General features: G+C 43.6%; 1 protein-coding gene across 3 annotated transcripts in view; it reads left to right on the top strand.

The window, feature by feature from the left end:
- The window catches only part of ARHGAP6 (Rho GTPase activating protein 6), a 501,871-nt gene extending 480,536 nt beyond the window's left edge, over positions 1-21,335 (top strand). For all 3 annotated transcript variants that reach the window (XM_003415990.3, XM_064277957.1, XM_064277958.1), the window contains exons 10-13: positions 3,357-3,454; positions 15,721-15,986; positions 16,833-16,913; positions 19,394-21,335. In XM_003415990.3, coding sequence (XP_003416038.3) covers positions 3,357-3,454; positions 15,721-15,986; positions 16,833-16,913; positions 19,394-20,091 — 1,143 coding nt within the window. In that variant the 3' untranslated portion in view covers positions 20,092-21,335. The remainder of the gene's footprint in view (positions 1-3,356; positions 3,455-15,720; positions 15,987-16,832; positions 16,914-19,393) is intronic.
- The last annotated feature ends 1,286 nt before the right edge of the window (positions 21,336-22,621 follow it).

Here is a 22,621-nt window from a genome sequence, read left to right as displayed (position 1 = left end):
TAGAAATTATCAATTGTTTGATTTGTTGAATTTGGTCTATAAAGTAAGAGAATGGAAACTCTCATCCCTGACCTGAAAGTCCTGCCCTCTTCTCTTTTCTTCCCATTTTCATTCCCAGGTCATTGCATACAGTCAGAGAGCTTTAAATTCCATCTATGTGTGTCTCCCAAATTTCTGTCTCCAGCCCGGACCTCTTCCCTGAACTCCAGACCCTCATACCCAAGTGCCTACTAGATATCTTCTTCACATGGATGTTTTACAGGCCTCTCAACCTTAATATGTCAAAGCCAAACTCCTAATCTTGTCCCCCAACCTTTTCCCCCTGCAGCTTCTCCACACCAGTTAATGGCAAGCCAGCCTTCTAGTTGCCTAGGCCCCAGACATTGAAGTCATTCTTTTTTTTCTCCTAATTTTTCTACTACTACTTCCCCCTTCTTCTCCTTCTACTTCTCCTTACTCTTCTTCTGTCCATCCATTCATCAGTCCATCCATTCATCCATTCAATAAATATGCTAACACTCTCAGTTCTATCTTCACTATCTCCAGGATCCAAATATTTCTCATCACCTCACCCTCCTGGTTCAGCACTCCATCATCTCTCATCTGGATTATTTCAACAGCTCCTATCTGCTCTCTTTGCTTCCTCCGCTTGCTTCCCTGCTTTCATACTCAAGTCAATAGCCAGAGTGATGTCAGTTCCTGTCCGTCCTCTGCTCAAACCTCCAGTGACTCCCCATCCCACTTAGAATGAGAGCAGATGCCTTTAACGTGACCCGTGAGAGTCCACAACATCTGGCCCTGGCCACCTTGCTGACCCACTTCCTACTGCTCGCCTCCTTCCTCACTCTTTTCCAACCTCGCTGACCTCCTCCCTGATCCTGAATCAAGATTTTTACAGTTGGTTTTTGTTTTCCCTTCCGCCTGGAATGATTTTCTCCATCTCCTTTACTAACCTCAGTTCTCTAATAAAATGTCAGTTTCTCTGTGGCCTCGCCTCCCCCCAGCATTCTCCATCACTCTTCTCTGCTTCATTTTTCTCCATTGATCTACTCCATGAGGACAAGGGTTCTGGTCTGGTTTACAGCTGAGTCCCCAGCATCCAGTGCCTTGGCACTCAGTAAACACCACCAGGGCTCCTTACCAAATACTTAGGTAATGAATTAGAGGAATGGGGATGGGAAAAGGCCAAAAATGAGAAGCACAATGGTGCTGAAGTAGAGGATGTGTGAGGATGCCCCCTAGGAGAGGAGACCAGAAATATGTATTAAAGATAGCAAATAAGTGGAGGGCCTAAGCTGTAGGGATAGGAAGGTTTTTGAGTGAGCATGTCTTGATCAGCGCATTCTGACAAACACATAGAGAAGAAATTTGATGCGCATGTTGACGAAGATAGCTAGTACACAAGCTAGAAAGCTGTTACATCAGAGGAACATCAAGGATATATCTTTCCTTTAAACTAAAAATTCAACTCAGTCTAGCTTAAGGGATTCTTGAGTTCACATAGCCGAACAATCCAAGAATGAATATGTCATCAGGCATAGCTTCGTCCTGGACTCAAATGATGTCAAGAGATCCCTTTTCTCTGTGTCTCTATTTCTTGGTACTGTTTCCTCAATTGTTGGCATAGTCCTCAGGCCCAATATGGTCACAAGATGACCACGGGGTCCCAGGACTTGTACCTCTTTCTCAGAAGTCTCTGGGGGCATTCTCATGGCTTTCCATTGCCTCTAATGGAATCACATGCCCATTGTTCACAGTCACATGCAACCACAGTGGTCTGGGGAATGGATCGACTTAGACTAGGGTGCTTTATCCTTGAGCTAAAGGTTAGGGAGCAGTTGATTGTCCAAAGGGAACTTGGGGTATAAGAGTTGCAAGAAGAGGAAAATGGAGGCTTATAATAGCCAACAGATGACCATTATTACAAAGGAGTATTTAGAACTTGGGTAATTCAGTTGGAATGGAAGAGGGAGAAAATAAATAATATGCATCATGAAGGTGAAATCAAGTCAATCTCCTGGCTCCAAGTGGGGAGGGAAAAGGATACAGAGGCTTGAATACAACTCTGAGACTGTGAGCTTGTGTGACTAGGGTTTGGCGATGTCATTAACAAAGATGCAGGATGAAGTAGGAGGAACAGATTTATAAGAAAAGGAAAAAGTTTTCTCGTCCCTGTTTTTATTAATAAAATTGTTTCCAGCTTCTCGGAACTCAATAGCAAATGAGTTCTGCAAGAACCAGGAGGAAAATTCTTCCACCAACCACTTTATTCTCAGAAGATTTGCCCTTGTAGTCATTAAGAGTGTTCTCTCTGAGTCCACGTGTGAGAGAATCATAATGAAAGTTTATTTTCTCCCAATAGTTTCGGTTTCCTTTGGTTGGGTTACCAGCATCTACAGAGTAAAAAACCGAAGGAGTTGGGTTCGGTCTGCTCTCATCGAACATTTCCACCTGCCCGAGTCAGGGCTGTGAGGCTTCTTCTAACGCACTGTGGGTAGGGCTTAGAGAAGTATGTGATACTCATTTATAGAACTCTAGCGAATGCCTCATAGAATTAGGAAGCAAGAAACTATTAATTGGGCATGGACCGGGGTCCAGGAAAGGAGTTAAGGCAGCACAGAATGTTAAAATGGCATGTGCAAGTGGAGTAGCCAACATGTTTTTGTTATTGTCATTGTTGTCTTTGAATATTTAGTATGGGCCAGGTACTGTTCTAAGCTCTTAACATGTAATAACTCATTTAATAACCACAGCAACACTTTGTGATGAGTACTATTATTATCCCCATTTAACAGATGAGGACATTGAGACCAAGAAAAGTTATGTACCTTGTCAAAGATCCCACAGCTAGTAAGTGGTGGAGCTGGGATTCAGACATAGGCAGCCTGGCTCAAATACCCCTCCTCTTAACAGATTGACCATATGTTCTGGAACTGCCCAGGACAGTCATAATGTATGCCTGTTGTCTTGGCGTAATTACCACCATGAGCTCCAGAAGATGTCCCCATTTAGATAATAAATTATGGATACCATACCTCTTAACCCACTATATTTTGCTTATCCCAAGCCAAGAAAATCTAATCTGAGCACCAGAGGCCTCCAAGTGATTAGATTGTGCCCCCAGGCATAGGAGGGGTGGCATTTTCGATTGAATATGACTATTTGGTAATCATCTGGCTTGTCTCTAGGATTAAATTGGCTGTACGCGTTGGTGTAGACTTGGTTTCAACCATCAAGTCACTCAGCTCTCTTACAACACGTATGGCTCTGTTTTATGCTATTGTGAAGTTGCTAAGGACCAGGTTGTACCTTTTCCAAAATGGTTTTATTCATGCCTCATCCTTTGGCCCCTCCAGGTTCCTCCGGATCTCCAGAACGAAGTGCTAATCAGCCTTTTGGAGACCGACCCCGATGTTGTGGACTATTTACTCAGAAGAAAGGCTTCCCAGTCATCGTGAGTATTGTAGTTTTTCTGTTTTCTGAATCTGTGTTGGGGATTTCTGTTTCCATTTCTAAAGAATTAGAAAGGTCTGCATAACTCCGTGCAGGGTGACCTGAAATGACATTTTGGCAGCTTTCTCCAAATCTGATCAGTCCACCTAACCAGAAAGTGCTTCAGTCTTACCGATCCACTTAGCACATTGGAAACCATTCTACTGGACTTTTTCTGGCCCCCGGCCCCTTCCTCTAGCCTGTTTAGGTGCTTTTGATTGTGTTTACTGGGGTGGGGAGGTGTGGTGGGAGAGGTGAGCCCTAACTCACTGGCAAGAAGCTCCAGGGTCTATGAAGTGCATTAGTGATTCTGCTTCTGAAATCCTGATAGCTGTGTTTATAGGCTCCTAAGGCAGCGCCTGGATGTGTCTTAGGGGTGTAGCCCCACCAGCAAGAGTGGCACATTGCTGAACCACAAGACAGGCATTAGCCGAGGTCCAATGGCCCGTTTGAAATTAGAGGTGGGCACTCACTTGGCTCTCCTGTTCTCTGTAGCTAGTATCCTTTTGGTAAAAATGCACAGTGGTCTCCACATGTATCATGTTTGTGATGAAAAAAATGGATGTCATGCTGCAGGCAATGGTTGGGCACCATTTTTGCCCCCAAAGGAGAAGCTCTGAATTTTTGTAATAGTCTGATTTCGTGGTTAATACCAACACACACACATACTAAGGCAGAGTGAATGGGGGTGCTGAGCATTTGGTAAAGCCAATTAAGGAGATAATATCACATCATTAAACCAGGAGCCATGTCACTACCATGACACCAGACCTTGACTTTGTGACAAGAATGTTGTTATCCTCTCATGAAAGTCATTTGTATTGTATTTCCAATCTACTGAATTTCCACAATTCTAAGACACATTTTCCCTATATTTTATCATCTCTGAATTTGGGATGACTCTTACAGTCAATGACTTGTCCTAATTTAATTCATAGCATTTTTCTTTCTTGGTTGGACATAAAATAATGCTATGTCTTATATTCGATGGTGTATTAGAATCAGTGACATACAGTAAGTTATTCCTATGTATTGATGTTGAATCTAATGAGTCAATTTCCATTTAAAGCTATTTTAAATATAAAAAAATTGCAAGGCTGTTTAGAGAAATTTGGTGAAGAGAAATTCTACATCGTGAAGTCCCCATTCTTTCCTAGATCAGTATGTTAATGTTGTCAGAGGCTTGTCTAGGGAAACTAGTGCCTATGGCAAGCACTGAAATTGAGCCCCTCAGAGCCTTAGTGAGGGTAACAAGCACCCGGGGGCAATCTTTATGTTGCCCCTCCCCACCCCAGTTTCTAGATGAATAGACATTGATAACAGCAACCTATCAGCAGAGGCTCCTTCCCCGCTCTTGTCTTGCTGCCTCAGTCAAGTGCCTTTCATATTTCTGTCCCCTCGGAATGTCATTCTGTGCCTTGTCTGATACCCCCCAGGGGCAAGTGTTTCCCTCCCACCATGCTTGAGGAAGGACTGCTTGGTACCACACGTGTGCCCTCCCCCTTCAAGTGGCATCCAGAGCATGTGCCATACCTTAGATGCGCCTTGGAATGTTGTTGTGTGACGTCTATTTCAACTCATAGCGACCCCATGTGTTGCAGAGCAGAACTGCCCCATAGAGTTTCCTAGGCTGTAATCTTTATGGGAGCAGATCACCAGGTCTTTTGCCTGCAGAGCCCCTGGGTGGGTTCGACTGCCAACCTTTCGGTTAGCAGGCGCTAGCTAGCCCTGCTAAATTCAGCTTTGCCCCATTTCTTACTGCTGAGCAGAGAACTTTTGATTGGGTCGCCATTTCAAATGTCTTTTAAAGCCCACCTCTGCGCCAATTATCAGGTGAGACGATCTGCCTATATTCAGACCCCAAGTGCCACAAGTGAGTGAAACGATCTTCAGATTACATAAAATGGGCTGGCATTGCCTGGTCTGACCTGTCATATCAGAGTTGGGCTCAGTTCAATTTTTCCTAGATTCCTAACCCTCATCAAGAATAAATTCTAATTTCAGCTTTTCTTTAAAGCCGATCATGTATCGCCAGAGCTTTAATGAACTCATTCATTTCCCTCTCTTGTGCAAGAAAACAGACATGGCAACATTTCCATTTGCAAATCCCTCATTAAGTTGTGTTTATAACATAATCTGCAGGGAATCCTGTTAAAATGCTCTTGCTGAATTAGTAGGTCTGGAGGGCCTGAGAATCTGTATTTTGAACAAGGGCCCAGGTGCTGCTGCTGCTGCTGCTGCTGCTGCTGCTGCTGCTGCTGCTGCTGCTCCATGAGCCACACTTTGGGTATCAAGGGCTTAAAATACCAAGGCTTGTTCTTGCCCTTAAGAGCTTGCAGACTTGTTGACGGAGGACTCCAAGGGTCAAAATAGTAGGGAGCATGTTATGAAGGATGTCGCAGAGTGCAAAACAGAATGTGCTGGATCAGTGGTCCTAAGACTTGCCTGCCCACTGGAATCACCTGGGGAGCTTGATAAAGTACTGTGCCTGGACACCACCCCCAGAGATGCCAATTCATTTGGTTTGGGGTGTGGGCTGAGTATTGGGATTGATCAAAGCTCCCTTTGTGGTTGGAATGAGCTGCCTGAGCTGAGGTCCATAGCTTAGAAACACCACATACCTACATGTTTACTGTCACAGGGGGACTTGAGGAGACTTTTGACATTCGAAAGGGGTCTTTGTATTGAGAAAGGAAGGGAATCGCTGTTACAGACTGTAAATCCACGTGGAGTTTGGAGAAGAGAGGGAGATGTGACTTGTAGTCTCAGGGATGGCTTCCAAAATAGGAAGGATTTGCAGTGAACCTTGAAGACTTGGGAATGTGGTTGGGGAGCTTGAATCAGGGCCCGGCTGTAACAGTAAATATGTCTGCTGGCTAGGGCAAAAGAAGACGGCTAGGCAGACGGAGGCAAACCAAACCCAACCCATTGCCATCGAGATTATTCCAACTCATAGCGACCCTAAGGGACAGAGTAGAGCTGCCCCATAGGGTTTCCAAAGCTGTAATCTTTACGGAAGCAGACCGCCACATCTCTCTCCTGTGGAACAGTTGGTGGGTTTAGACTGCCGACCTTTCGGTTAGCAGCGGAGCGCTTAACTACTGCGCCACCAGGGATGGCTAAGAGGTAATGCTTAAGTCAAGAAGCAGTGACAAGAGCTTACAGTGATGATAGGTTACGGTCCCCCATACTGCCAGATAGTCCTAGCCATATTGACATGTCAATTGTCTATGAATAACACAGTTTTCCCAGTAATAACCTTGTGTAGTGTAACAACTGGTTACAAGCTTTGGATCTGCAGCCAGACCCCCTGAGTTCGAATTCCAGTTCCACTGCTATTAGCTGTGTGATCTTGGGGAAATTCATTAACCTCCTTCTGTCTAGTTTCCTCATCTATAAACTAGAGGTAAAAAAAGGTGGTGCCAACCTAATAGAGTTGTACTCTTAAAATAGTGTCAGGTGTTAACGAGTGCTATCAAATTACTTCAGATTTCACCGTTTAGTCATTTACAACCACTGACCAAAGACTTGGGCATCACTCGATTCTACCTTGGTTTCCATGAGATAGAAATCTATGCAGGCATGCGAGAGAGCCCATCCACTTTGAACTGACGTGTTATGTCTAAAAGCAAAGCCACCTGTGCATGCATGATCTCATTGGGATCAGGAAGATGGTGTTGGTTCTGGAACAGAGGAGCGAAGGGGCAAAAGCACGGATCCGGGAAGATGACCTGCTCGCAACAGGCCAGGTAGATTTCAGGAGGACCTAGAGGTGATTGCATGCTTGCAGGTAATGAAAGCCTGGACGAGCTGTGGCACAGTGAGAATGGACAGGGCTCTTATTTTGCAGCCTTCACTTAGTGAAAAATCAGCTAAAAGATTGAGATTGATTTTTTTTTTCCTGAAGCTTCTGTCCTTCGCCATCCATTCACATATCTAAATGAAGGGGTAGATTCCTGTCACGCTGAGTGGAAATTGCACAAGATTTTATTTGGAGGGATAAAGAAACAAGTTTTCAGAAGAGTGTAAAAACCAAGAACAAGAAAATGTTTATTATAATTTCTGTTTTGAAAGATCAAATGTTCTGTGATATTTGGGAACGTAATGTTTTGGTTTGTGTTTTTCCCTTCTTTAAGCAACATTGGGAATTGAGGGAGTGAAAGGAAGATTTACTGTTTTTTCTGGTGCTTGTCTACTTAACATTTTTGGGTTCACCCAAAATGGGATGCCAAATGGAGGTTGAAAGAGATTTATATTACCAAGGATGCAAAACTTCCAGAGTTTTCAATTGCCTATGTGCTGTATTTATTAGAATTATATGTTCTTTTCTTCAAAGACACTTAAAATAGATTTTCTGTCCTCTCTTTGGCATATGGCTGCGTGAAAATAGGACATGAGCATCAAAGGTTAATCAAAGAGGATGGGCATATTGGATGCAGGAGCTTGCAACACAACAAAGGTGTCAGAGCAGGGCAGGGGGAGGGTGAGGCGAGTGAGGCATCCACAGCAGGCACAAAATGTAAGGGGGCATCATAAAACTCAGTCATTCAAATAAACAGTATTGGAATTTAGTATTTTAAATAATCAAAATTATGCAAAAATTCCATGATGAACAAAATATAAAAAAAATTTTTTTCAAAGACTAGCATCATGCCAGAAGGATCCCTGGTGGTGCAGTGGTTAAAGTGCTTGGCTGCTAACTGAAAGGTTGGTGGTTGGAGCCCACCAGCTGCCCCATGGGAGAAAGATGTGGCAGTCTACTTCCATAAAGATTATAGCCTTGGAAACCCTATGGGGAAGTTCTACTCTGTTCTATAGGGTCACTATGAGTCAGAATCCACTTGATGGCAATGGGTTGTTTTATGAGTAGTAGCATGCCAACCCATATTGGAGCCTGAAGCAAAAGGTAAAATGGAGCTTAAGTGAAAGCAAAACACATCAATAATATTTTCAAAATCTATGTCTTTGCTTATCTTGTTTTCAACAGAGAAAATTGTCACATTTGACAATTTCTGTTGACCAAGTGATAATCTTAAATAAGTTTAAATTAGCTGAAGCTGAAATCAGGAGTCCCTGGGTGGTACAAATGGTTAACACACTCGGCTGCTAACTCAAAGGTTGGTAGTTCGAGTCTACCCAGAGGCGCCTTAGAAGAAAGGCCTAGCAATCTACTTCTAAAAAATCAACCATGGGGTCATTATCAGTCAGAGTCTCAAATGCAACTGGTTCGTTTAAGCTGAAATCACATTATAATAAAATTCTATTTTGGCATAAATATTTAACCTTAAAATAATGCACCAACTTTTCTATTTTTCAACTGCTTTAACGTTCTTTTAACATTCTGGACCATTAAAAAAGACATAAAAGCAGGAATATGGGGGGGCACATTTTTCTTTTTGCCTCAGGCTCCTCGGGTCCTTAGGACTCTGTGTAAGGGATGCTTTGCAAAGCTGAACATGATTAACACAAAAATCCTCCATAAACCCAGAGCTAGGTAGAGCTCAGATCCTCTGTGGCACAGTAACTAGTTCCAGCAACAGTTCGTGTCATTTAAACATGGGTTTGAGAAAATGTGTAAGGAGGTTTGCCACGTCTTTGCTCAGACCTGTCAGTTTCCCCGGGAATGTAACATTAATTACACAACTTCTTCCCTGCTGTACTCTGAAAACAAGATCAAAACAAAACCAACTGAACTGCATTTGGGAAGAAGGCCAATGATAAAGATGAACCAAACCCATAGGGATATATTTTTAAATTGCATTTTGGTCAATCCCTTTAATGGCCTACATAAAGTTTTTACTGAAATTAAAAAAAAAAAAAAGATGGGGAGCAAAAACTCAGTTACTAGCCAATCAGGACCACAGACAAAGACCGTGTGTGTCCGGGAGAAGAAAATTCCAGCACTGGAAAAGAATTGTTTTGTGTAGCTGGATGTTCAGCCTGCTGATTAAGAAATTTGCCTTCTTCAGTCTGGAAGGCTGTTAGGCTTTCTTGTAATTGAATGGTATTTCATTGAAATGATCAAATCAATTATCAGGCCAATGGTTTATTTTAATCTTTCAAAGATCATCATGAAAAGAAATGCCTTCTTCCACAAAACTGTTCTCCCGGAGTGTTACGGGATGGACTACAGTTTTTGTTTTCCTTTTACTAGAAGATTTGTAAAATCAGAAAGGTTTTCCAAAAGTTTTCAGAGCTAAGAAATCTGACATTATCAGTGTAGTTTAACAGCAATGAATCCTACTGGGTTGCAGTAGCTGCTGTCATTAATGGTCATTCCATTCCAGTTCCCTGGAAATGACACTTCCCCAACAAAAAAGCCTTTTCAGCCAGAGAGTTTTAGGGGAAAACTTGATGTGGACTAGGGAGTTCCATGATGGAATATTCCAACGAGTATGAATGTGCCTTTTCTGGCAAGTCCATTCAGAAGGGGTTGAGCAGTGTAGTACATCACGGCCTTTCTTATGACACTTCACCTGTGATTCACAGCTTCTTTATACACTTGCAAAATATTCATTTGAAGGTGTTTTAACAGACACGCTATAAATGAATGAAATCTGCATTGTTTGATCTTCGCCTGTCATAAGTGTCTCCCTCCATATGCCAAGTCTATTAGAAGCAAATTGTTGTTGTTAGGTGCCATCGAGTTGGTTCCAATTCATAGCAACCCTGTGTACAACAGACCGAAACACTCCCTGGTCCTGCGCCAGCCTCACAATCGTTGCTATGTTTGAGCCCATTGTTGTAGCCACTGTGTCAGTTCATCTCGTTGAGAGTCTTCCTCTTTTTCACTGACCCTCTACTTTACCAAGCCTGATGTCCTTCTCCAGGGACTGGAGCAAATTAATAAGTGATAAAACCGAAGGGAAAATTTGCACCAGAACCCAGTGCAAGTTCTGATGTCGAGAGTGCTGGCATGGGTGGGTGGCAAGTTTAGATCCATGTCAGCTCCTCTTTGGGTGGGGTGCCTTGGCCCCTAGGATTCGGCATAAGGGATGCTTTGCAGAACAGAGCGTGGTTAACTTGAAAATCCTCCCTAAATCCAGAGCTGCTCTGGTGACAGATTCCTTTCCTAGTATAATTCACAGCATCCGAGATGGCTACGTGCTTTGAGTTCCAACAGGCTGAGGTTTATCAGTCGAACAATTGTGCCAAGGATGCAGCCAGCACATGTTGACATCTCCACGGGTATTCCTCGCTGGGGTAGCTCAGCGATTGAACTGGAGTTTTCCATTTATCCACAGAACAAGTTCTGTGCTTCCGGCTGCAGGGCAGGCCCGCCCACAGCACCCGGCCAGCGCGTTTACACCCTGACCTGGAGGGACCACGCTAAGGGTGAGAACGTGACTCAGTCTCCATGCTCATCCCAGGCCTGTTTGGTTAGCTGAAACTGCCCACACATGGTGTGGGTGGGCCTGGGGTTTTCAGATCTCATGAGGAAACCCACCGTGCATGGAGGCAAACCCGTGTCAATGGGCAACCCATCCACTCAACACTCCCAACCTTGATCCATTAAGCCCTGCAACTTAGAAGAAAGAGAGGTCACTGTGTGTTTCTAGACTATTCCTCACCTAGGGAATCCCTGATTGAAGTAAATATTTTCTATAATGGAATACGTGAATGTTTTGATACGTTTACTTGGGGCTCTAAGCTCAGAACTGTCTTCTTACAGTTGGGCAAGTCTTAGAGAAGATGTTGGTGGCCCTGTGGCTCATTTTTCAGAGATATCCAAAGGGGCAGTACTTTTTCTAGATTTGACACTGAGCGCTTTATGGAAAATCACTGATAATCTACTTCCCGGGCTCATTTTCTCACTGATGTCTGGAAATTGGAGAGCACTCTAATTTGGAGCTGGTCCGTATGATGGTAATCCCCGTTCGGGGGCACCCCAGAGTGGACCGATAGTAGTAGGTTGTAGCCACCCACAGAGGACCCCGAGCATGGCAGTTGTAGCCTAGAGGAAAAGTCTCTTTTTTTTTTTCTCTCTCTCTCTCTCTCTCTCTCTCTTTTTTTCTCCAGCTTGCAGACTCAGGGAAATTTTCTTTCTTGTTCTGTTTTTACCTCCCACATTTCCACTCCATTGAGCCTAGGTTTATTCATGCCCTGTCCACTTAGACAATTTCTGAATCATGAGGACTTATTTTCTGATTTATGATTTTTTAATATGAACAATTCTTACAGAGCATCATAAATGTTATCTAATTTATTTATATATTTGCCAAACTGCCCTTATTGGCAACAATCATTTCCATAAAATAGGAATATCCCAGAAACTTTGGGATAGAATAGAAAGATTCAGAAGTGGAAAATGGGCAGACAAATGAAATGTAGATATGTAACAAAGGTGTCCACACTATCTGGGCATCTAGTCCCCACTGAGGGACAAATGTCCTCTGAAAAGCCCTGATAGCTCTGTGTCCTAAACTCCAGAAATTTCTGCCTGGCACATAATGAACTCTGTATAAGTGTTAACTTTTACTGTTCTCACAGACCAAGGGATTGTTTCATTTAAGTGGAGTTCACAAAGCTGCTTGCCATGTGTACTCAAACTGTATCACCTTCCAAGACCAAGACACTCTGGGTAGCTGAAAGAAGAAGAACCAGCTCTTAGTAGATGCCCCTCTCTGCCTTATTTGTGTCCCTGGCAGTGACCCCAGCCACCCCCAAAGTATTGGCTGTGCTCACTGAGAGACACCTCTATCACCAGGGTCAGTTCCAGCCACCTTCTCCGGGTTTTACTCTGATTGGGGCCCTTTAGTTCACCTTAGTGGCTTGACTTTGGAAAATGAACCAGAAGAGCAGAGAAAGGCGAGCTAGCCTCTCCTGCCCCCTCTTGCCTTAACATGTTCTGATTCACAAGCTTTCAGTTATCTGAATCACGCTCACTGCAGAGAGAGGAGGACCAGACACCGGCTGGAGTAGACACACCCTCCGTTCTTTGCCCAGCCGTGGCCCCAGCACCCCAGAATCCAGGGCCTCTCTCCTCCTATAGACCACCACGCTCACCCCACTGCCAGCCCCGCAGCTTTAGCCACCATCCATGGTTTCCCTCTTAATTTGTAGCTTAGCAGACCCATAGTACATTGTCACAGCTACAGATTGAGAGGAGAGGGAGAGTTGGGTTGTCAGTGGTTCTCCAACTTCCCCGTGCATCACCATCACCTGGAGGGCTTTGTTACAATGACCTGTGTGGTGGCACAGGGCCCCCACACTCAGAAGAACCCTGTGCTTGGTTTTATGCTCTGCTGCCACCATCTTGAAATTTTTGAGAACTTTTGAACAAGGGACACCTCGTGTTCATTTTGCAGTGGACCCTGCAAATTATATAGCTGGTCTTGTCAGTAGTTCTAGGGTGGGCACAAGAATTTACATCCCTAACAAGTTCCCAGGCGATGTGGACACTACCGCTTCAGGGCCTACTTTGGAACCACTAAGATTTTCCATAGTTAACCTGAGGAACAGAGGAAAGGTGCAGTGACTTCCTACCACCCCGTCTCTCAGTCTCTCACTTCTCACACGCCCAATCATGGATATGAAGATGGGGGGGGGGGGGTGGAGGGAAAAAACCAGAAGCCTTATGCAGCAGCAGTTATTTTTGTTATTGTTATAATTGTATTGTGTTTTGTTTTAACCAGAGTAAATTCTCTCATGAAGCTTACCACCTTTTCAACTCCCCCCCACCATTAAAGTAGGTGTGATCTCCCTGTCTGTACAGCCCATCAATCAAAGACACTTTTTTGAAAAGCAGCTTGCAAAAATATGCAAAGTAGAACAATATAGTAAGTTGAGAAAAAAGTTGAGAGGCTGGGGAAAAGAAAATAACAGAAAGAGTGGTAAGATGACGTTGGAGGGTACAACACATGTAGGTGTCCCAACAGCTCCAGTACACCAACTGGAGTTGAGCTCCAATGACTTGGAGCCTTTTAACAGTCATTGCAAAGAGAGGTGCATTGTTTATCTCATGATTCATGGCTCCAGAGGTTAAAAATAATCTACTTGCTCAGTAGTAATCTAAATGTCCCCAGGACTGATATTTGCAAGAAATTTCCTTCACTGGGGTAGCTTTGTTTATGCACGTAACTCCTCGCGGAGTCTTCGACTTCTGACAGTTTCTGTAAAGGGTTCTTTTCCATATGTTTTGTAAGACAGAGGAGCAAGACTTGGAACAGGGTTATTGGGCCCCCTTTGCACTAAAAATGACCTTCCAAGAACTTTACTCCAATTCGAGGCAGCAAGAAACATTCGAAGCCCTGATGGTTGCTTTGTTTTGGCTAATGAGTTGACTCTCTTCCAAACATCCCACAAAATAAGGCTTTATCTACCCACTGTTATTAATGTAAAACCAACGATTTCTTCTTGCTGAGTAGACATAGATTTTTTTGTTAATTACTGGAAACATGTCAATTTACCAGGGAAAACAAACGAGATTAACCTAGTAATATAATTCCTAGTCCTGGTCAGGAAATAGAACCCCTGTGGTGAGCTGAGCTCCACAGTAGCTAACAATTCAACGCACTTCATTTTCTCATGTTCATAGTAAAGTTTCTTTAATCTGAACCTTATCTTGTGATGGGAGAAAAGATTCGTTGTTGTTGTCGTCGTCTCACAACCAGAATTCGTGAGGCTTTGTCTCTTTAATTAGATGTGGTGGTTAAAGACTTTTCTCCCACTTTCCAGCAGAAGTGTTTTTTTTTTTTTTTTTCCTTTTAATTTCCTCTTCAAATTCAGTGGAGGCCTAAAGTTCTGGAAAATAATTCTCACGGTTGTCCTCTGGCTTTTTCCCATAAGATTATCTGACATCAGTTCAGAGATGAGGCAAGGAAAAGGCTTACTCACTCTGTGTGGGTAGGAAATGTCCTGAGGAGAAAGAAAGTCCCTGAGCCCCTGATGCCTCAGTGACAGGCGAGGCATATCACAGACACTCAGATAGTTTTCTCTGAACCCAAACCCCTGCCGGAAACCCCAGGCAAAGCTGGATGCCCCGTGGTGAGTGCACCAAAACATTTGCCTAGGCCAGGATTGCTCAGGCATGCCTTTGCCTTCATTAAGAACACGAAAGATTTGTCTTGAAAAATCAAACCAAAAGAAAGAAAAGACTAGAAAAGGGTAGTCAAGTAGGGGGGGAAGCAGAAGTAGGTTCTGGATGTTTTAATCAACCTGTGATCATTTCCCTTTAAGATGTTGTCAGGGCCACTGTTTTTGAGGAAAGTAGAACAGAAAGATGTTTCAAGGTAAGACTTCACACACTCTTTCCATGTTCCTGACGCTCTTGTTTCCCTGTCCCTCTTACATTTTCACTGTGATTTCTGTTGCTGTGACAACTCACACGCATATAAAATGTAATCGATATGCCAATTAGTGTGTCGTATCATATCCACTTGCAAAAGCACTGGTGCTTCGTAGAATCATTTTAGATGCATTTAATACAATGGCCTCTGCCATCAAGTCAATTTTAATTCGTAGCGACCCCATGTGACAGAGTAGAACTGCCCAGTAGGGTTTTCTTGGCCACGGAAGCAGATCGCCAGGCCATTCATCCATGGCACTGGTGGGTGGGTTTGAACTGCCAAGCTTTCAGCTAGCAGCCAAGCACTTAACCATTGAGCCACCAGGGCTCCTTCAGTGGCCTCTAGGGATGGTCATATATTGATCCTTTGGACCAGCATTTTCTATATTGAAATAATTATTCCCACAGTAGCATCATCATCACTCAAAGGATGGATTTATTACGTTAAGTATTTCGGAGGCGGGGGGAGAGTTGTCCAAAAAGCCATAATGGACCACAAGTTTCTATTGTAGTTTTATATGAATTATTTAAAATTTTTAATATAGAAGAATGTAAAAGATTTATCTCCCAGCTCTTCCTTGCTTTGAGCACCATCAGACGTTAATTTTGAAATGGACCCAGGAACTAATCTGTCCGCTGTTTCAGCGACACATGTTGGATACTGCAGGGTTCCATCTCTGTTTCATCCTCTCCCCTCTCAGCCCTCCCTCCCTCTGGCTGCTGTTTCCCATAACATCTGTGAAGTTTTACTGCCATCTGCAGGCCATTATGTGGAAACGCTTTCACCTTCTTTACGTAGAAGTCTTAGAATATTGCTCAAAAGATCTTTTGGTTTCAGCTCCTGTGTCCATACATTCTTCTGTTGTTTGTGTAATGGTTGCATTGTTTAAACCTGGTCACTAATGGTTACTTACGCTCCTGGCATTGTCTCCTTGCATCAGAAGCCCTGACATGCTGCAGTCGGAAGTTTCATTTGCCATGGGAGGGAGGCACTCATCCACAGACTCCAACAAGGCCTCCAGCGGAGACATCTCCCCTTATGACAACAACTCCCCTGTGCTGTCCGAGCGCTCCCTGCTGGCTATGCAAGAGGACACAGCGCCGGGGGGCTCGGAGAAGCTCTACAAAGTGCCAGAGCAGTACATGTTGGTGGGTCACTTGCCGTCGAAGTCAAGAGAGAATTCTCCGGGACCGAGACTTGGGAAAGGTAACTGGAGCCAAGCTGGCCAAATCCAGGGATTCGCCTCTTGTATGTGTGGTGGCATGGGGTGCTTTGGGCCTTCTCTTCCTCCCTTCCTTTTTATTTTTGTGTAATTTAGTGCACATTTATTGAGTACCTGCTGAGCACCTACTCTAGAGAGAGGAAGGTATGGCGAACCCAGTGGCTATCTTGGGGGACCCCCGCAGTCCATGCATTTATTCTCACACATCTGGGAAGCTGACCAAGCACAGGAGTCCACGGATGATACAAATGGTTAACTCACTTGGCTGCTAAGCAGAAAGCTAGCAGGTCAAGTCTGCCCAGAGGCACCTGGGAAGAAAGGCCTGTCAATCTACCTCCAAAAATCGCTGTTAGCAGCGAGCATTTAACTATTTGCACCACCCAGGGATTGTAGTGAGAGTTTGATGAGATAGTGGGAAAGCCTGCTGCAGTGCATTACTCTTTAAATATCGTGGACGGGCAAAGGGGATTTACTAATGAATGCATGCACACAGCAATGAATCTGTTGATACAAGCAGAGTATTCCTGAGGGCCGTATAGGAACTGTATCCATTGTTCCTCTGTCTCCACGTTAATGTGCTTAGAGCCTAGAAGACTGTTGCCAACCAAGGTTCCAGGGATTAGGACGTGGACATCTCTGGGGGCCATTACTCTGCATCCCACAGCCATGATATGCACAGAGCCTTTTTCTAAGTCCCGAGCGAAATAAAGCTCCTGAAAGGCAGATCTGAATGTCAGATACCGTGCTTTATACAGAGGTGATGTTCTACAAATCTTTGTTTGTTGATTTTTGTCCTTGAACCTTAGTTTTTGTGTTCCACTTTTTCCTAGATATGTCAGAGGAACCTTTCAATATCTGGGGAACTTGGCATTCAACATTAAAAAGTGGATCCAAAGACCCAGGAATGACAGGTGAAGTATTATTTTTAAAGACAGTTTGCATAGGCTTTTTAATGTTTGTTTAACGTTTGCCTCGTTAGCAGCATAATACACGTTTGCCAAATAATATTTGGAAAATGCTGAAAATCAGGGGAAGCGGGGATATTAAAATACCCTTAGGCTTTCCAGCCTAGTACTGTCAACCTTTGCCTGTATTCATTCCATCTTCTCATAAAAAGAGCAGAATAGACAAAAACATACACACACAAGGGGAAGAGACCATATGAGGAGCCATCTACAAGCCAAGGAATGCCCAGGGCTATGGAAAAGGAAGGCCCCTCCCCTAGAGCCAATGACCTGATATGTAAACACAGAATCATTCTGTCTGTGCAGCTTCATTTTGTTTTAACTTCTTTTCTATTATCATTTTTAATGGCCACATAGTAGTTCACCAGTGCAGATTCTAGTTGACAATCCAATGTTTTGGCAATGAAGTTGTTTCACTCTTGTTTTTGTTGTGATGACTTATGTTCTCGGGAACCTTTTTATGTAAATGTTTTTGTATTTCAAATTAGTAATATATTCCCCAAATTTTGGAAAGGAAGTCAAAAGTATCAACTCACAGTTTTGGAGGCTAGTAGTCCAAATCAGGGTATCAGCTCTAGGGGAGGGTCTCTTTTTGTCCATACCCCCAGGTGTTCCTTGGCGTTCCTTGGCTTGTCAGTGGTTCCTCATATGGTCTCTTCCCCCGGTGTGCATGTGTCCTTGTGTCTGTTCTGCTCTTTTTTCAAGAAACCAGTCAGAAGGGATTAGGTTTGGGACCCACTCTACTCCAGTATGCTCTCATTAACATAACAAGAAAACCCTGATTTCCAAACAAGGTCATATTTACAGGTACAGGGCTTAGGACTTCCACATTTCTTTTGGGGGACACAATTCAATCCATAACACCTTTCATATACGATGTACTAGCTTGTATTCTATCGGCCATGGATGGCAGGCTTGACTTACCACAAGTTGATCTCTCTCTTACGTCATGGTCCAATGTACACTTTGTGGGGTGAGAAAGAGTGGGAGTGGGTGAGGGCAAGGTGTGCTTTGCTCCACAGAGTCATTCACAGGCTCAGGTTCCATCTAGCCAGTGGCTTCATCACCCTTGGGACCCTTGATGTCTTTCATAGTTTCTCCGTATTGGGCTGGTCGTTGAGAGAAGGAAGAGAGCAAAGAGGAATGTGAGCACACTTTTTTTTTTTTTTATTAAACCAGGCCTAGAAGTGGCTCTCATCACATCTCTCCACATATGTTGGCCAGACCTCATTCACATGGTCTTCTAACTGCAAGGGAGGCTAAGAAATGTTGTTCTGGAATGAAACAATAAGGATTTGGAGAAAAACGAGCCCATCTTTCCCACAATGGGAAATGTACCCACTGACTGTTAGGTTCATTATCTTCTGGCATTGAATGGGGTATTTTTGACTCAATTCATTTATTCTTACAACTTGTATTGACATAATAACCAAAACGAAACCAAACCCACTGCCATCAAGTCGATTCCAACTCATAGCGACCCTATGGGACAGAGCAGAACTGCCCTCTAGGTTTTCCAAAGCTGTAAATTTTTATGGAAGCAGGCTGCCACATCTTTCTCCTGCGAAGTGGCTGGTAGGTTTGAACAATTGACCTATTGATTAGCAGTCAAGCTCTTTAACCACTGTGCCACCAGGGCTCCTACTGACATGGTACAAAAAAAAAAAAAACATTGCTGTTGAGTTGATTCCAACTCATAGTGACCCTAAAGGACAGAGTAGAACTGCTCCATGGGGTTTCCAAGGAGCACTAGTGGATTCGAACTGTCGACGCTTTGGTTAGCAGCCTGAGCTCTTAACCACTGCACCACCAGGACTCCATTGACATGATAGGCTCATGGAATCATTAGCATTTGTATCTCCCATGGATTGCACATTGTATTGAATGAGAAGGGAATGGATCCTTCACTTTCTGGGGTCAGAACCGTTTTCCTAGGCATATAGAGGGGGACTGCCATGAAAAGTATATTAGCGACAAGGATTATTTTATCCAGTTTGACAGCTAACCTGGTAGAGTCATGGAGCTGCTACATGAATTGTGCCAATAATGAAAAAAGTTTTTGTCATTTCTTTTACTAGGAAGTTATTTTTCTTTAGGGGGTGCAATCAGTTAATGTGCTCGGCTGCCAAATGAAAGGTTGGACTTTCAGTCTACCCAGAGGCACCTCAGAAGAAAGACCTGGCAATCTACTTCCGAAAAATCAGCCATGCAGTACAGTTCTACCCTGACACACGTGGGGGTCGCCATGAGTTGGAGTCGACTCAGCAGCAACTGGGTTTTGTTTGGTTTTTCCTTTAGACGGAGGCAGCTAAGAGTGTATGTGCTTTCTCAGTTCGAGAAGTTGGCAGTGGGAAGGAAGTAACAGGAAATCCCAACAAGGATTTGACAGATTGATTCCATTTCCTGTCCCTCTCTCTGGCTTCTAGGTTCCTATGGAGACATTTTTGAAAGTAGCTCCCTCCGACCCGGGCTGTGTTCCCTTTCTCAAGGGAACCTGTCCACGAATTGGTCTCGGTGGCAGGGTAGCCCCACAGAGCTGGACAGTGGCACGCAGGCCATCCGGAGGACTCAGACCACGGCCACCATTGCGGAATGCCAGGCCCACCCTCCTGTGTCGCGCGTCTGCAGCACGCCCCACACCCAGGGCAGCAGCCGGCGATTGGAGCAGTCCACGTCCCGGTCAGAGCAGTCTTTGACTCTGAGCAGTGCCGAAGACCTGAGCGAGAGCGAGCTGGACGTGGTGTGGCTGCAGACCCGAGCCAAACCTCTGTACCAGAGACCACAGGAGAGTGGGAGGCATGACAAGAGGCCTCCGCCTCCGTATCCTGGTCTGGGGAAGCAAGCCTTAGCATCCTCCCATCAGCCTGCAGAGCCCCTGTTGTGGAGGCGTCAGAGGCCAGAGGAAGGCTCCGGGACAGCCTCGGAAGAGGGAAGCCAAACATCTGAGCGGGAGCATCAGGCCACACAGCAAAAACTGAGTAGCAGCTACTCTGCCCCAGCCAGCGATCAGAACAGTAAGAAATTGGGTGAACCCAACTGGCTCGACTGGCAGAGAGAGCGGTGGCAAATCTGGGAGCTTTTATCAACCGACAACCCCGACGCCCTCCCGGAAACGCTGGTATGAACCCACGCCCAGGCTTGAGCCCTCACCATCCCCAACATCCTTCTTCCAGTCAATAGGGGGGAAAATGGATGTTGGACAATTGGACACTTGCTTATTTTTCTTCTTTTACACATTTAAAAAAACAACACAAGAGAAGCTCCATTCACTTAAAGATGTAGAGCCCTCTTCCCCTCCCCACTTATAATCCAGTCCTTTTGCATAGCCAGCCTTAGGAACAAACCAAAACCAAGACGGATAACAATAACCAGTCTAAAAACGACCCACCTTGGCTCTGTGTAAGATAAAACTCTTGCTTTGGTATTGCTTAACTGTATTTATGTGTCTTCAGTTTTGATTATTGTATATTCTGTAACAGATTATGTATAATAATCATATATATTCACAGACAAAAAGTAGAAAGAACCATTTTTTAATCACTTCACTTATATTAAGCAATGAGATATACTAAGCAATGAGATTCTATAGAATGTTCTAGAATGTGCATAAGTAGGTTACTGTTCTTTCGCCATAGACTTTTAACAGAGGACAGCCCTTCAATGCCTAAGAAACACATGTAAAAAAAAGGAAAAAAAAAAAAAACCAGAATGTGAGAAAGCCATATTTTTATAGGGAGATACGAAAAATATAGTCACTGAGTACTTTTTCATATTGAATATGTTTGGGAGTATATGAAATTTGATACATTATGAAATATATTTTTGGAATCTGTTTAGAAAAGATGCAGTTAATCAAGCAAGAGAAAGGCCGTGCCTAACAAGGAAAGAAGAATTAACAAGTTGTCTTTCCCCTTCTAGGTCAAGTTCAATTTTATGTAGACCATATATAATATATATTTATAATGTATAATTTTATGTGTTTTTCAAAACTACAAACTGGAATCCAACTATAAGGTGTTTAAGGATCTAAACAGAGTATTCGAATTATAGCAAAACATGGTTTTTCCCTTTGCCCCGTAATCAGTGTTAACCAAATTATATGAAATGCTTTGTAAAGTAAATCATAATTGGAAAAAAAAACTACAGCTTTGTACTTACATTGTGCCAAAGACTGAGGAAATGCTTTCTTCAGTAAACTTAACGTTGTATTGTAAAATGTTCCTACCGCGCTTCTATAATATATGTGGACGTTTTTCAACTGCAAAACCATTGTACGACCAACAGGTGGTGATTTGCTTCGGTATTTTATGAGACGTTTTCACTTCATAAGGGAAAGTGTATTATAAAAAAAGACTTTTTTTTTTTTTTTATAAAACATGCTATTCTTAATTTTCATGTTGGCGATGCCATTTTCAGTGGTTTTCTTAAAGTTCTATCTTGTGCCATAATGAATAAAAAGTTAAGCAAATGCTTTGTTCCCTGACATTCAATCTAGTGAATGAACTCAAACCCTGTTCTGGACATGTAATTCACTATTCACAAGTCTATGTGTAATAAGTAATGCTGATATTATATGTATACAACTAAAGAGGTAGTAAAAAATATTATCAGATGGCTTGGGGGCGGCAACCCAGGGATACAGAAGTATTTTGAAACTCAATAATTATTTGTTGCAAGTCAAAGCGATTTCCATGTTGGTGAGGAAAGTGATTTGCTACAGGACCAGAGCTCTGGCTTCCCACCCACCGGACAGCTCTGTGTTGCTCAGCACAATCCCTGCAAGTTCATCTGTTCTGTAGGCCTTGGATGCGTGATTTGCTTTGGAGCCATGATAATAAAACCAAGAAGTGCTTTCTCATGTTTCTTGTTGGGGGAATGGTTAGAATCTCTTCAGGCTCTGACATGGGGGTTCAGCACTTCTTTGCAGGCAGGCCTCTGGTTCTTCCTGGCTGCTCCCCCCTGCCCCCAGCCAAAATTGTAAACAAGATCCAGAGCAAACTCGACTTGATTGTAGGTCTGTGCCAGTTGGCTTGCTTGCCTTTGAAATTGACTGCCATTTTCCTCCGTCCTTCCTGGACTGGACAGCCTAGCCTATGAGACCCCCACCCCCGCCATGTGCTTATTGTAATACATAACGGGCCTTTTAGAAAATAAGCCAGGTCGAATGGCCCTGAGGTCTCCTTCCATGTCACCAAAGGTAGCAAAAGGTATGTCTATCTGTTAATAGATTGAAATTAGGCAGTCCAGAAAATAAGTTAATTTGGCTGTGTGTGTGTAATTTAAAATAGGAAGGAAATTATCTCAACCAGACATAATTGTATGTGTATAAATTGTGTGTGTATAAATACCTACACACATGTATATATACTACCAGTTGCCATCAAGGCAATTCCAACTCATGGCAACCCCATATGTGTTAGAGTACAACTGTGCTCCATAGGGTTTTCAATGGCTGATTTTTCAGAAGTAGATTGCCAGGCCTTTCTTCCTAGATGCCTCTGGGTGGACTCGAACTTCCAGCCTTTGGGTTAGCAGCCAAGCCCTTTGCACCATTCAGGGATATATATATACACACACATTACTCATTTGCTGTTTCTCTTTGTATAGTTTAAACCCAGTGGCAGTAGTAGCCTTAGCTTAGTAAGTGACTTAAT

The sequence above is a fragment of the Loxodonta africana genome, chromosome X (assembly GCF_030014295.1).
Source record: "Loxodonta africana isolate mLoxAfr1 chromosome X, mLoxAfr1.hap2, whole genome shotgun sequence".
NCBI lineage: Eukaryota > Metazoa > Chordata > Mammalia > Proboscidea > Elephantidae > Loxodonta > Loxodonta africana.
This window is presented reverse-complemented; position numbering and strand designations above follow the sequence as displayed.